General features: G+C 41.6%; 1 protein-coding gene across 1 annotated transcript in view; it reads right to left on the bottom strand.

The window, feature by feature from the left end:
• Nucleotides 1–14,530, bottom strand: part of CDH23 (cadherin related 23) — a 537,909-nt gene that overhangs the window by 153,438 nt on the left and 369,941 nt on the right. The window contains exons 22-25 of the mRNA XM_087932328.1: nucleotides 5,378–5,567; nucleotides 4,347–4,492; nucleotides 1,702–1,921; nucleotides 340–492 (exon numbers count right to left, since the gene is read on the bottom strand). Of these exons, the coding sequence (XP_087788454.1) occupies nucleotides 340–492; nucleotides 1,702–1,921; nucleotides 4,347–4,492; nucleotides 5,378–5,567 (709 nt within the window). The remainder of the gene's footprint in view (nucleotides 1–339; nucleotides 493–1,701; nucleotides 1,922–4,346; nucleotides 4,493–5,377; nucleotides 5,568–14,530) is intronic.

Here is a 14,530-nt window from a genome sequence, read left to right on the forward strand (position 1 = left end):
AATCAAATCTAATCAATCAATCAATAAAAAAGTGTTCCTACAATCAAATCCCTTTGCATTAACAGGCAACTGTATAATTTCATACTCTTTTCTCTTTAAGTGTATGTTTATTTTCCCAATTTACATGCTTTTTTCCTCCTTGGATCTTTTATTGTAAACCTAATAAGCATTTTTAAAACAAACTGAATAACTTGTCAGCACCACACCCCAAACCTTTGGGATATGGCAAGATATAAATCCGAAAGGAAAATAGCAATAAAGACAGAACTAAGTGGTTTCTATTATTGTGTCCCCTATGAACCAGGTGGCTTTTAACCCTGGAGTTGTGGAAGCTCATACCTGTGATGAAATAACTAAGTTCAGCATTAAGGCCCATATCGGTGTCAGTACAATTCAGGCGGACTACTTTGAAGTCACGTGGTACATTTTCCAGAAGTGACACATTATAGACAGCTGGGAAGAAGGTTGGGTTTTCATCATTCACATCTAAAACTATAAGAGAGAATTTGATCAAACTTCATTCCGGGGAACAATAGAAGCATTCTCTGGACTTCCTTAAAGAACCTACAACCAACCATACAGTAATTACTGCCAGTTACTTTATTAGGTAGATGTCTTTATTGTTTATTTACGGTAAAAGACCAGGAAATTGGCTACAACAATACATAAAAAGAAGCTTAATTAAAGGAAGAACAGATGTGTGGACTTATAACTCCCCAAAATTCCCCAGGTAGCCTTCATCTTAAAGTTGCTAGGTTTGAAAAACACTCAGCTAGAGAGTTGAAAGGGGAAAGAGAGGGAATGAACTGACATAGATTGCAATCTTTTTAGGCTATTAAACTGTTTGGCTGCACTAGAATTTATGGAGTGAGAGAATCTGAGCTAGAGAGAAATGAGAAGTAAGTTGGAAAATACAGTGATAACACAGGAAAACATAATAAACATATTTATTGTTTATATTAGTAATATTAACTCAGATGGAAAACAATATACTGCATATGATTATGATATGATATATGCTATATATTATTCCAGATGTTGGAGACAGTTTAGAGACAGTTTGGTGCAGTGGTTTTGATGCTAGACTAGAAAATGGGAGACAGACTTCATCCTTCAGAATAGATGTTGGCTGGGTAAGTTTGGGTCAGTTACTCTCTCTCAGCCCAACCCATAACTCAAGGTTATTATCCTGGGGAAAATAGAAAGAGGAAACATGAATACCACCTTACAAAAAATAAAGGCAAGGTAGAAATTTAACGCATAAATGCAAAGATTTTTTTTCCTTTCTGGAATGGTCTAGAGTAACTTCCTGCCACAACTTATATTGGTGTTTCTCAACCTAAGGAATTTTAAGATATGTGGACTTCAGCTCCCAGAATTCCCCAACCAGAATGAAGCCTGCATATCTTAAAGTTGCCACCTTTGTGAAATGCTGATTTGTATGATTTTGTCATTCATATCCAGGATAACTCAGGATACATGCCACATTTGGTTTCTCTAAAGTCTGGCCTTACTTGAGCCAACTGAGAAGGCACCAACCCATTGATGATGCTCTGCTGACCCAACTAACGCACAGAATGTGATCTAGAGCTATTAGAAGAAGAGAGAAATCCCTGTGCAAGCTTTGGAAAACCACCAATAAAATACGATATAGTTGTGACATTGACCCAAGCCTTCAAAGTGTGTCAGCCCGTCAATCACCTCTGACCGTGAGGGTGCTAGTAGAGCTTTTGGATGGTTCCCCTGCATCGCTTGCTACTACCCTCAGGTAGTATTCAGCAATTCTCTCCCTGTCTAGAATAGCGGTGGAGTTGATAAGACCGGTCTTGCTGTTGATGACAAAATCCATCCTGGGCATGCCCACCTGCATGCGGTATGTGACTTGGCCATTCCAGTCCTTGTCAAGGTCTATGGCCACCACCTAGGACACAAAGCACAAGACGTTGAGGAACTCATCCCGAAGAGAGAGAAAACCAGTTTTTCACACACACACACTAAAATTCTCGGCAGAGTTAGCAATTTATTTTCCTGAGATATAGGTAGCAGTTTTCAAAATTTCCCCATTATGGAGTCACTACGTCAGCTGTTGCGGTTCGCCGGCAGCCTCTGCAGACGGCAGCAGAATTGAACAGTGGGGAAGAACGGGGGACCAGTCCGGGAGTCTTGGGAGGGTTCGGACGAGGGTCCTGCGTATGATGCAGGGATGGGGCCAGGACCTTCTGGGAGGGGGGTGCTGACTCTGGAGCCTCCGGAGTCTGGCAGCAGTGAGGCAGAGGACCCAGGGGAGCCTGTTCCCAGTGCACGCATGCACAGAACTACTAGAAGTCAAGAGCAGCTGAGACAAAAGGGGTGACTCGGGAGTAAGGCTTGGAGGTGATTGCCCCTCCCATAAGGTATAAAGGAGGTGCAAAGGTAGAGAAACCTTTGCAGGAAGCAAAGTTGTTCGCTCTGTTCGGATTAAACTTTGAAGCTCTGGGTGGAATTTGTACTTCGGTTGGGTTTTTTTACCGTTAATTTGGCATTTTAGTTGTTGGCAGCAATTCAAAGGAGAGAAAGGTGGGTGCTTATCTCGAGGGACTGTTTGGGACTCATTAAGTGTTGGGAATGAAAATAATTCCCAGCATTTCAATAAAACAAGAGTTATTTTGACTAAGTGTGTGCTTAATTATGGTCTCAGGAAGACCAGCATTGAATATTCTGTTGTGGAGCGTCATGGAAGACAGCTGTTTCAAATACAGTGGTAACTTGGAACTCATCATTAATTGGTTCCAGGAGATGTGACGAGTACTAAAAAGGACAAGTACCAAGCAAACCACGTGACTTATCACGTGACCCTTTGTTTAGGCTGGGGAGAACTTTCTGTCTGTCCCTTTTACTATGTCAGTGATCTTCCCAGCATGGCTGACTTCCCATCCGCCCTCTGAGACCACCCCAAGCTTCCTTTTGCAGCACATCAAGTAGCAAACAAATGATGAGTACTGGGACAACATTTCCACATCAAAATTAGTCTAGTACCATGAGTTTTGAAGCAGCTGAGTACCACGGTATCACTGTATGCTTAATGTAATCTTGGCAAACAAGAGTGAACCTTATCTATCACCAGATATCAAATTCACAGCTACTTTTAATAACTTGTCAGTCTGATTCACAGTATATTTACTTGCACTAAGCATAATAATGATACTATTAAATTATTTTTATCTTTTCCCATCCACTCCTATCACAGTCAAATATTGCACTACAAATCTTAATGCAATGGTGTTCAGATAGCAGGTTGAAAGACATCGTGAGTGGCTTTTATAGATTACAACTGACATTTAAATCTCTTGCTTATTTTTAAATATAGGAAATAAATTTAAGTGGAAAGTTAGCTGATAATAAAAGACACAATTAAGATTGGTAATTCAAGTTTGATAGGAATATTATCCAAAGCGAAGAAATGACAAAACAAACACTAAATTTTGGCAGTGCTGGCTCCTGATATTTAATCAGATTTTCCTGAATAAAGTCGAGAGAGGTTTTCTTAATGTATACTCCCTCCGGAGACAGGACCAACTCCCTTTTTGGCTTAACATGGATGATACTATCCTAGTATTTTCCAACTTTAGCAACTTTAAGATGCATGAGCGTAAACTCCCAGCATGTTGACTGGGGAATTCTGGGAGTTGCAGTCCACACACCTTAACATCGTTAAGGTTGAGAAGCACTGTGCTATCCAACTGCTTGTTTCATCATTATGTTTCATTCTCCCAACTTCTTCCGGGTCTTACCATACAAAATGGGAAGATGATATCAAAAGAAATAGCATTTGATCGCTTAATTCTGAAAGGGAAGGGTCGCCTTTTGTAGAAAACTGTACAGGTAATCCTCGACTCACAACTGTTCGTTTAATGACCATTTGAAGTTACCCTGAAAAGAGTGACTTGTGACTGTAGCCGTTGTGCAGTCGCATGATAAAAATCCAGGCCCTTGCCAATCAGCAGGGATATATGATAGTTGTCGTTCCCAAGATCACGTGATTGCCATTTGTGACTTCCCCAGCAAACAAAATCAACAGGAGAAGCTGGAATCACTTAACAACCATGGCAATTTGCTTAACGACCATGGCAAAAACATTATAAAATCGGACATGACTCACTTGCTTAAGCAATGGAAATTCTCATCCCAATTGTGGCTGTAAGTTGAGGACTGCTGTAATCAAACTGCTGAGAAGAAAATGCCATTAGACGTTCCCACCACTAATCCAATTTTAACATAGACCAAACTATGTTCTTCAAAGTAAATGTCCTTCAGGATTTTTTTTTTTTTTTTGTTAGCATGTACTTGAGATGAAAAATAAGACTCACCTGAAAGACAGATGACCCTGCTGGAAGACCCTCAGGAATCTCAGTGATAAAAGGCAAGTTCTGGAAGGTGGGATCATTGTCATTGAGGTCCAGCAAGTTTACAAACACAGTGGCGCTGCTTGTGGCCCGTAATGGTGGTCTCCCACCTGTAGGGGTCAGAAAAGTCACAAGATCAATCCCACCAGCACCTTTTCCATTGAAACCTGTCAAAGAGACTCTCTAGGACCGTGTTGGCAAACCAATGGCATGCATGCCGGAAGTGGCAAGGAGAGCCACTTCTGCCGGCACGCAAGAGCTCGCCCGGAAGAACCTCACTACGCATGCGCGCATGCCGCCGCCCCACAGCTGATTGTTGGTTATGTGGTGCACATGCGCACAGGGTGCATGGGAGATGTGCACACATGAGCAGAGACACGCAGCGTGCAGGGAGATTGCACACACGCGCAGAGATGCATGGATCGCGGGGGATCGCGCGTGTATGCGCAGGTGAACCGCATGCAAGGGAATTGCGCAACTCCCATCGGCCATGCATATCTGTGCATGCGTACAATCCCCCCATGCCATGTACAGATGTATGACACACATGGGAGGAATTGCACACGCATGCACAGATGCATGGTGCACACAGGGGGAAGGCGCACACATACATGGTGCATGTGAGGAAAATTGTGCATGCATGTGCAGGGGGTGTGGGGGGGAACCCAGCACGCATTGCCTTCTGGGTGCTGGCACGCAAGCGCGAGCTCAATTATTGGGACTGGACCCCAAAAACGTTAGCCACCACTGCTCTCGGCATCGTCATGGTGAACTATCTTAAAATGAGGTAGAAATTTCAAGGATCAGGTCATCTTGGGAAAACAATTTAGCAGAATTTAAAAAGTAGCAGTTTTAAAGAAATACCCATTTCAAAACCCTATAATATCTGAGAGAAAAGTCAAAGTTTTATGAACAATATACAATATAAAGCAATATGGAAGGAAATCCTAGTAAAAAACATAACGAAGCAGCTAATATAACTTAAACAGACGTACGATCAGTGACAGAGACCACAATCTTCCTCATGAGCTCAGCTTCTTGGGGGTTTGGATTTTCTCTGTCCAACACGACCCCTGTTGTCCGAATCTTCCCTGTGGTGCTATTAAGACTGTAAAACTTATTTGGTGGTCTGATGCTGTACACAAGGGAACCATTTTCTGCGAGATCTGGATCAAAAGCTACCACCTACAGAAATCAGAAAAGGTGTGTTTTATTGGCATCTGAAGACATTTTAAACAACCCTTTTCATTTTCTGAGCATTTATGCAGGCTCTAGAAAGAAGCATGACTTTGAAATACTTAGGATACAAGCATCACTTGCAATCTAGTTGAAAAAATAAGTCCATGCGTATTTTGTATTGCAACAGCAATCATAATAGCGCCAATCTGTATTACCGCCAGTAATATAGCCAATCTCATTATACACATGTTGTACTCTGACAATAAAGATTAACAACAACAACAACTATAATAATAATAATGTGTAATATATACAGGGTTGTAAAACTCAAGTCTACCACTGCATGGCCACAGAGATAAATAGAGAAAACACTAGCTGTTCGACCCCATCTACTGGTCATCCAATTTGTGCAGTCTAAGATCAGGAACATTATAGAAGGAAAACTAAGTTTTGTTCCACCTTATTCACATTCCTTCTGAAATTTGGCAAAGCACACATTTAAAGAGTTCAAGCCCCTTGGGTCCGCTAGATATAGGACTAATTCTTTGCCAGTCCAAAAGCATTCTACAGCTATTCTTCCTTAATGGCTTTTTAGTAGTGAGAAAAGGATGTAAAGAAGTGATGGAAGAAATATGGAAGAATTATAAATGAAAGATGAGGGTATCTAAACCTTTCCTAATATTCAGTGATTGGAGTAAGGCAAATGTGCAATGAATGTGTTATCCAGAATCACCCTCACATTATCAGGAAATATTAGAACATTTCTTTTATGATTTTAAAGGCAACAATGCTTAGAATCAGGAGAAGAGAAAATACAACCAAGAATAAAAACCACAGCATCAGTGTTGCTCATCTGACAAGAAACTGTTATTCAGGATATTAAAAGGCATCCTTTAGTTGTATATTGCAGTGTATTTAAATATTCATCAATTTGCACTAGCAGTGAGGACTAAACAAGCTTACTCATCAAGCAAAGATTTGCATTTAGCAACTGTTTTCTAGTGTAATACATTCACAGCAGGTCCACTGTTGAAATTTATACATGCATGATAGATCTGATTTTATATTTGCACAGATCTTCAGGCACAGTTTAAATTAGGGAGTGTGGCAGCCTCACTTAAAGCTCTGAAATACAGCTGCTTCTTGTATGGAATGGTAAACTTCTCAAGAATGAAAATTAAGGCTCCCTTCTAAATAAATGAGTACATTTTTTCTATTGATGTTTATTTTTAACTGTGGCATCATCCCGGACAATGGGTTCCATAAATTAAATTCATAATGGGAGATGTAAGTCCCAAATAACTGATTTCAGGGTGGATTCATTCAATCCCTTATCGACTCAGGCTGGAGTCCAACAAGACATTATGCAGATATAGTGCAATCCTGGGATAACGTAAGTAACATTTTTAATGATATTTATTTGATGGTTTGGTCAGGGGTGGGATTCTACTGGTTCGGACCGGTTCTATAGAACCGGTTGTTAGGATTCTGCGCCGTTCAAAGAACTGGCAAATCGTGCCCCTGGCTAGCCCCTCCCCTCCCTCCCCGCCCAGTCAGTCCTTAAGGTATTTCTTCCCCCCCCTCCTGACGATCAGCTGTTCTGCTGATCAGCTGTGCTAGGACCCCCCTCACTGTCTTCACCCAGGAGTCTTCCCTGAGCCCCCAAAAAACAGGGGGGTGCTGCAAAAAAATAAGAAGCCATGACCAAGAAGCCATGAGGCAATGCCCACCTAGCCACACCCACCCTAGTCACGCCCACAGAACCGGTTGTTAAAACATTTGAATCCCACCCTTGGGTTTGGTTTATGTTTTAAATGTGTTTCCCACTATGCAGGGTTGTTGTTACAATATCGTGGCTACACAACTTTCTTAAAATAAATAAACAAGCAATTTTTTAGCGTTTGTCCTAAAGACGTGCCAATCTTGGTTTTTTAGATGCGGGAAGAAAAAGGGTTTTAAACCAATTTTAGCAGGATTTGCTCACTAATGTAAAAAAAAACAAATAACAAAATGAAAACAGGTTGTTTTCAAGAGCGGACCCATTGCTACTGTCTGTTCATGAGCTTCCCGAGGCAGGCAGAGCCAGAAACCCCCCCCCACTATCATGGCTACAGCTTCTAGCAGTTGTTTGAACACCAGCGACAGGATTCCTCACATGCCAGAAAAGTTTTTTTAATGATATTTAAAAAAAAAAAAACATCAGTTCCAGATTCACTGACTGCTCCTGATTTAGATTCCATTAATTTCTTATCGAATTCACATCAGCAAGGCCTACTTTTTGTGATTTTTTTTGCTTTATAATGTCTCTCAAAATCTACAGTGTTGCAACTTCCTGATGATAAATTAGTTTGCTCATCTCCCTGTGAATAAATAAAAAAAATGCTTTCACTGAAGTATGGGGATGGATAAGAAATGAATACATTTCTTGTAAGAATTAAAAATGAAATATCTTTACCAGAGGTGGTATTCAGCAGGTTCTGACCATTTCTGGAGAACCGGTAGCGGAAATTATGAGTAGTTCGGAGAACCGGCAAATGCCACCTCTGACTGGCCCCGCCCCCAACTATTCTCTGCCTCCTGAGTCCCAGCTGATTGGCTGGGTCTTCTTTTGTTGTCCTGCACAGGAGAATGGAACTGGAAAGCAGGTTAGTGGGGTGAGGAGGGAATGGAGATTTTACAATATCCTTCCCCTGCCACACCCACCAAACCACACCACACCCACCAAGCCACGCCCACAGAACCGGTAGTAAAAAAAATTGAATACCACCACTGATCTTTACATATCACAGGGCTTCTCTAACTTTGTAATTCTGCACTGGGGATTAAGAAGGCTGTAAAAAGCTTTGATAGAGCCAGTCTGATCAGTTTCTTTTTTTAAAAAAAAAATGAGGTCCAGGTCACAGTCCGAGAACCCAAACGTATCTCATTAGGAATCTTCAGAGTTTTGCAGCATTATTTCAGTGCCAGAAAAATAAACACAGATGGCTGGTGCTTCAATAAACATCTTTATAAACAGAACAAGTAGATTTTACAAACCAGTTGTAGATTTCTCCAACATGGAGCAAACTCAGACAGAAAGATGTTGCAAGTAACTTTAGTAGCAACTCAGGAGCTCAGAAACAGACATCAGTTTCACTTTAGTTCAGCAGGCAAGCAGAGGAGAGAAGCAATTTCATTTTCAATAGACAGACTCAGAGCTTAACATAGCTGCAGACTTGCAGAGCCTAACATAGAGCCACGCCTAGGCTACTTCTAGTTTCAGTTTCCAAACAGTCCTCATTGGCTGACTTAGTTGCTATGCCTATTCATTGGCTGACCTTGTTACCATGCTCTATTCCAGATCATGAATATACTCTGAGAGGATCTGTGGGACAAAACAGGAAAAAAGAGAGCTATTTGTATCACAGGTACTCCTTGACTTACAACAGTTCATTTAGCGACCCTTCAAAGTTACAAAGGCGCTGAAAAAGTGAATTATGGCTGGTTTTTTTTTCTTCACATTTATGACTGTTGCAATGTCCCCATGGTCACATGATCAAAATTCAGATGCTTGGCAACTGGCATGTATTTATGATGGTTGCAGTGTCCTGAGGTCACATGATCACCTTTTGCGAACTTCTTACAAGCAAAGTCCATGGGGAAGCCAGGTTCACTTAACAACTGGGTTACTAATTTATCAACTGCGGTGATTCACTAAACAACTGTGGCAGGAAAGGTTGTAAAATGCAGCAAAATTCACTTAACAAATGTCTCACTTAGCAATAGAAATGTTGGGCTCAGTTGTCGTCATAACTTGAGGACTACCTATACAGTGGTGGGATTCAAATTTTTTTACTATCGGTTCTGAGGGTGTGGCTTGGTGGGTGTGGCAGGGGAAGGATACTGTAAAATCTCCATTCCCTCCCCACCCCACTAACCTGCTTTCCAGCTCCGTTCTCCTGTGCAGGGCAACCAAAGAAGGCCCAGCCGATCAGCTGGGACTCGGAGGGCAGAGAATAGATGGGGGCGGGGCCAGTCAGAGGTAGGATTTGCCGGTTCTCTGGACTACTCAAAATATCCACTGCCAGTTCTCCAGGACTGGTCAGAACCTGCTGAATACCATCTTTGTACCTGTACCCCCGAACAAAAAAGACAGGCTATACATATAATAAACACAGAAATGACTATCAGGCTCCAGGCTGACTTAGCCTTCCATCCTTCCGAGGTCAGTAAAACGAGGATCCAGGTTGTTGAGACCAATATGCTGACTCTATAAACTGCTTAGAGAGGGCAGTAAAGGGCTGTGAAGCGCTATATAAATCTAGATGCTATTGCTATCGCTATTTGTGATGACCCAGGACAAGGCACGAAGGGTCACACAGCCAGCTGAGAATTCAGACTCCCCTTTAATGCTCCAAATTTCCTCCCAAACGCTCCCACATTCTTGGCATGTCTTAGAGCAAAGCCAGCGCTGTCCAAAGACGTCTCCGTGGTCACGTGGCCGGCATGACAGTCTTTGGGTGTTGCACAGTCCAGCAAAGCAAAGGAACAGGGAAATGAGTCCATGAAGCAAGGAAGAAGCGCTGAATTCACAAAGTAAGGAACAAACTATGGGTCCACGATGCAAGGAACAGGGCACTGAGTCCACAAAGCGAGGAAGAAGCAACACACAGCGTCTCCTTAAATCTCAGACCCCAGGTGTGCCTTGTGAAGAGAGGCGGGGAGCTCTCCTCCTGAGTCGTCAGGTTTGCTTGCGCTGTTCCCATCTTCTCTCCACTCTCCGTGCTCAGGGATCAGGAGGGGGCGGTCCTTGCTCATCACTTGAGCCCCACCCATCCGCATTTCCACTGTTTGCCCTCTCTCAGTCATCCTGGTCCCCTTCCTCCCTGCTAACCAGCCATCCCAATCCTGAGGGGCCCTGGTCTGCCTCATCCTGCTCCTCCCCACATTCCTCCGAAGCCAATGAAGCCACTCCCTCAATCTCCATCGGCTCCAGCTCTGGCTTGTCCTCCTCCGCAGATTCAGGCTCCGACGGGGGCATGACACTATGCTTAATAAAGCCGAAGAATACAAAGAAAATGCAACAAAACAAAACAAAAAACACCCAGCAAGTGCTATGAATAGACTGAAAAGAAACCACTCCAGTCTGAAAAAAGACGGCTGGAACTTTAAATGTGATCTGGGCTTCTAACATATTATTTTCAGGACACGAAATCACGACATATACTACTATATGTGCTGAGTATATGCTTTAAGTTGCAACTGAAATGAAACAGAAGTTTAAGAACCTAACAAGTAGAATCAAAGGCTGATGGTGTATCCGAAAAGCAAAGATTAGCCCTCGATGCGGAAGGAAGGGAGCCTCAAAGGCCACTTGAGGTAATTGAGAGTTAATTTACAAAGAGTGAACTTGGACTGGAGACCTTTGCTATTTCCACACCTCCCCAGAAGGTTAATGTTTCATTATGGGCTTTTTTTTTTTTAACGCAGGGTCCTCTTGTTTGATGATTTTGTGGATTCTCTTCACTTTCCCCTCATTTATTTTCTGTTTCACGCCCATCATTTTTCTCCTAGCGTGATGGAGAATAATTCTCCCTTCTCCCCCTTTTATTTTGCCAGTGGGATTTGAAGGGCTTTAAATCAATGCCTTTCAAAGAGGTCCTTGAAGGAGGTCGCAAACTAGGTTGAAAAAGTTGAAATTGGTCGGGTTTTTAAACTTTTTTTAAAAAAAAACACAACCTGTCAGCTTTGGAAACCATATTGAGATCCGATGCTCCCACGCTGGGAAAGTGGGAGGAAGGAGTTCATTGGAGTATATCTAGTTAGACATAATAACATTCTTTTTCTGATTCAAGGTCAAATTGTTTTGCACATAAGTGAGAGGAAGTCTTACTTTGGGACGGATGGCGATTGGGCTACGTGATGTGGGGATGGGTGTAAGGGATGGGTTTGTAGTTTTTACTTCCTGTAAGGAAGCCTGGAACTTTCCGATTCGGGATTCCACAGTTGTACTATTCGAATAGACGGAACCTCTGAGATACGTCTGTCTCGGAGTTATTGGGTGGAATGGAGTTTTGCTGGAACGCTGACAACCACCACCACAGAACCCTAAGACATGGACTCGCCCACACACAGAAAGAGAAAGGCCGGGAAGGCTTGCAAAATTGGGGGCTATAGATGCAGTTTAAGGGCTATGCATGTCTGTGGTTTATGTTTATCCAACCAAGAGAATTTGTAGTGTGGGAACTGGACATGAAGGAATTTAAGCCTTAAAACAATAGCATTTAGCACTTAGACTTATATACCACTTCATAGTGTTTTACAGCCCTCTCTAAGCAGTTTACAAAGCCCCCCAAGTGTCTGGGTCCTTATTTTACCAACCTCAGAAGGATGGAAGACTGAGTCAACGTTTTGAGCCAGTCAGGATCGAACTCCTGGTAGCGGGCAGAGTTAGCCTACAATACTGCATTCTAACCACTGTGCCATCACAGCTCCTTATGTTACAGGATACATTGATAAAATAACATTGCAAGGAGTGTGACTTTTCACATGCCTTATCTGCTGTTGGCTGCAAAGTTCAGCCATCGGAGATACTGGGACAATTGGATGAACTTTAGTGCTCCTCAATCTAATTCTAAGGAATCCTGGTGTTCCCTGTAAAAAGTGTGACGGCTTGATTAAATCGCGAGCACGAACTGGGCTAGGATTGGTTACGCTGGCATTTCTCTTGATTCCATCCTTCTTGGACATGTATATTTATTACTGCACAGTGAAAAAGTAACATGAGAGCTTCCTTCATGTAAACTTTTTATGGTGGGCTTTAAAACTGACCTCCGCTGTTGTCTGCAAATTTATTGCAATTTGTTTCAAAAGTTTCTACCTTGAGCCTTCATGGACCGTTACAGACAATTCAAGGAACTTTATGAGACAATAAACGAGACTTTAAATCAGTGTTTCTGAACCTTAGCAACTTTTAAGATGCATGGATTTTAACTCCCAGGATTCCCCAGCCAGAATTCTAGGTTTTAAAGTCCACACATCTTTAAAATTATTATGTTTGAGAAACACTGCTTTAAATTTCAGAAAATCCAGTTATGACTTAAAAATAACTTATAATACTTTAACGTCCAATCAGATAAGCCTGACTCCTAAAATTGATAAGCAAATTTTTTACATGGGGCAAGTTCCACTTAACCCTTGGTGTTCCCCACTGAAAGTTTTACAGTTCAAATAAAATAAAAAAAAAGTCACAAAGGCAACCCTAACCTACAGTTGCAGCTCTAGAGTGAGATTTTAACCAGCTGGGTTCCTTTCATTGCAATTGGATTTATTTCCCAGAAAATTTACTTAAGACTGCTGAAACCCAGCAGGATTCCTCCTACGCTGATGCTCAGACACGCTGCTATTAAACTGCACAAACCAGCAGAAGGAAACACTGAACAAACCAGCTGCAGCTACTACATCATATTCAGAAACAATAAACCAGGCTTGACAATTTATAGCCTGCAGATGGCTTGGGAAGTGGGGCAGTCCACAGAGCACACAAAGAATAGACAAAGGCCAACTGTGCTGTCCAGGCAGTATATAGAGGTAATGGGAATTGAGTTAGTTAAGTTAGAATTGGGAGCTGTCCCCTTAAGGGAATGCATCATGGTAAATGTAGTTAAGGCATCATGGGAAATGTAGTCCATGTCAGGTGGTCACATCTGTAATCCTGATTGGTCACTGAATTGACCCTTGGTTGGGTTGCGGGGAAGCCCTTTGTTCCCTTTCCTTGTCTGGACCCGGTCGCATGCTGGCTCCCTCTGCCCTATCACTATGGGATGAAGAGAACTGTCTTTTTACACTATGGAGATGACTATGGAAAGATTTGGACATTAAAATGAATCTTGACATAACCGTGAGTTATATTTGAGGATGCCTTATGAGCCAATAAAGAAACTTCGTATGGAAGCCTTTGTCGAGTTATCTGTCTGTCTTTATATTCAGCTAGTAATTATAAAAGACAACAGAATACCAACCTTTTTGGTCTATTGGGAGGTAGCGATTTAAAGAAAGGTATTAAGCTTCCCACCAGCAAGATTAGCCAAAATGTATAGAAACACTTAACTGTTGGAAATGTCTGAAAGAACTGGGCACATATTACCACATATGGCGGTCCTGTAAAATGTCTCAGGAGTTCTGGTACAGAATTTGGTTATGGAAATGATGGGGTTAAAAATTTGTTATAAACCTGAGATGTTCTTACTGGGAATAATGGAAGAGAAGTTTAGCAAAGCTGATATTTATCTAATAATACATGTTATCACGGCAGCAAGAATGATATTTGCCCAAAATTGGAAGGCAAGAGAAATCCCTAGGGAGGAGGATACGATCGATAAGATACTATAATGCACCGAAATGGATAGGTTGACATTAGAACTGAAGGAGAAAGACGAGTCAAGAATACCACAGAATATGGAACAGATTCTACTATTGGAGGGATATGAAACGGAGTTCATAAAATTGGAATAAGAATTAAAAGTGAAATAGGGAGGATGTGAGGGACCACTTATCTGAGGAGTAATGAAAAAGAATTAAAAATTATAAAGTTCAAATGTATAACATGTATATAAATATACATACTTTATGTATATATATGTACATAACTTCTTTCTGAATGTAATATGCACTGACAAAAATGTATGTCAAAGAAGACCATGTTCAATGTTTTTAATGTGTACACTCAATAAAATTTATTTAAAAAAATAAAAAAAAAACAACCAGAAAGGTATTAAGCAAAATCAGAGAATGGCCAATTCTCTCTTCCTGCCTCCTCTTGTAAAGTATTGTCATTCGTGTCCAAGAAGCTATTGAGAGTTTCGCAGCGATAATTCAGCACCGGAAAAATAAACACAGATGGCTGATGCTTCATTTAACATCGTTATAAACATAATAGGATTTTACAAACCAGTTGTAGATTTCTCCAACATGGAGCAAACTCAAACAGA

The sequence above is a fragment of the Pseudonaja textilis genome, chromosome 4 (genome assembly GCF_049901715.1).
Source record: "Pseudonaja textilis isolate UNSWEBS1 chromosome 4, rPseTex1.2, whole genome shotgun sequence".
In the NCBI taxonomy this organism is placed as follows: Eukaryota; Metazoa; Chordata; class Lepidosauria; order Squamata; family Elapidae; genus Pseudonaja; species Pseudonaja textilis.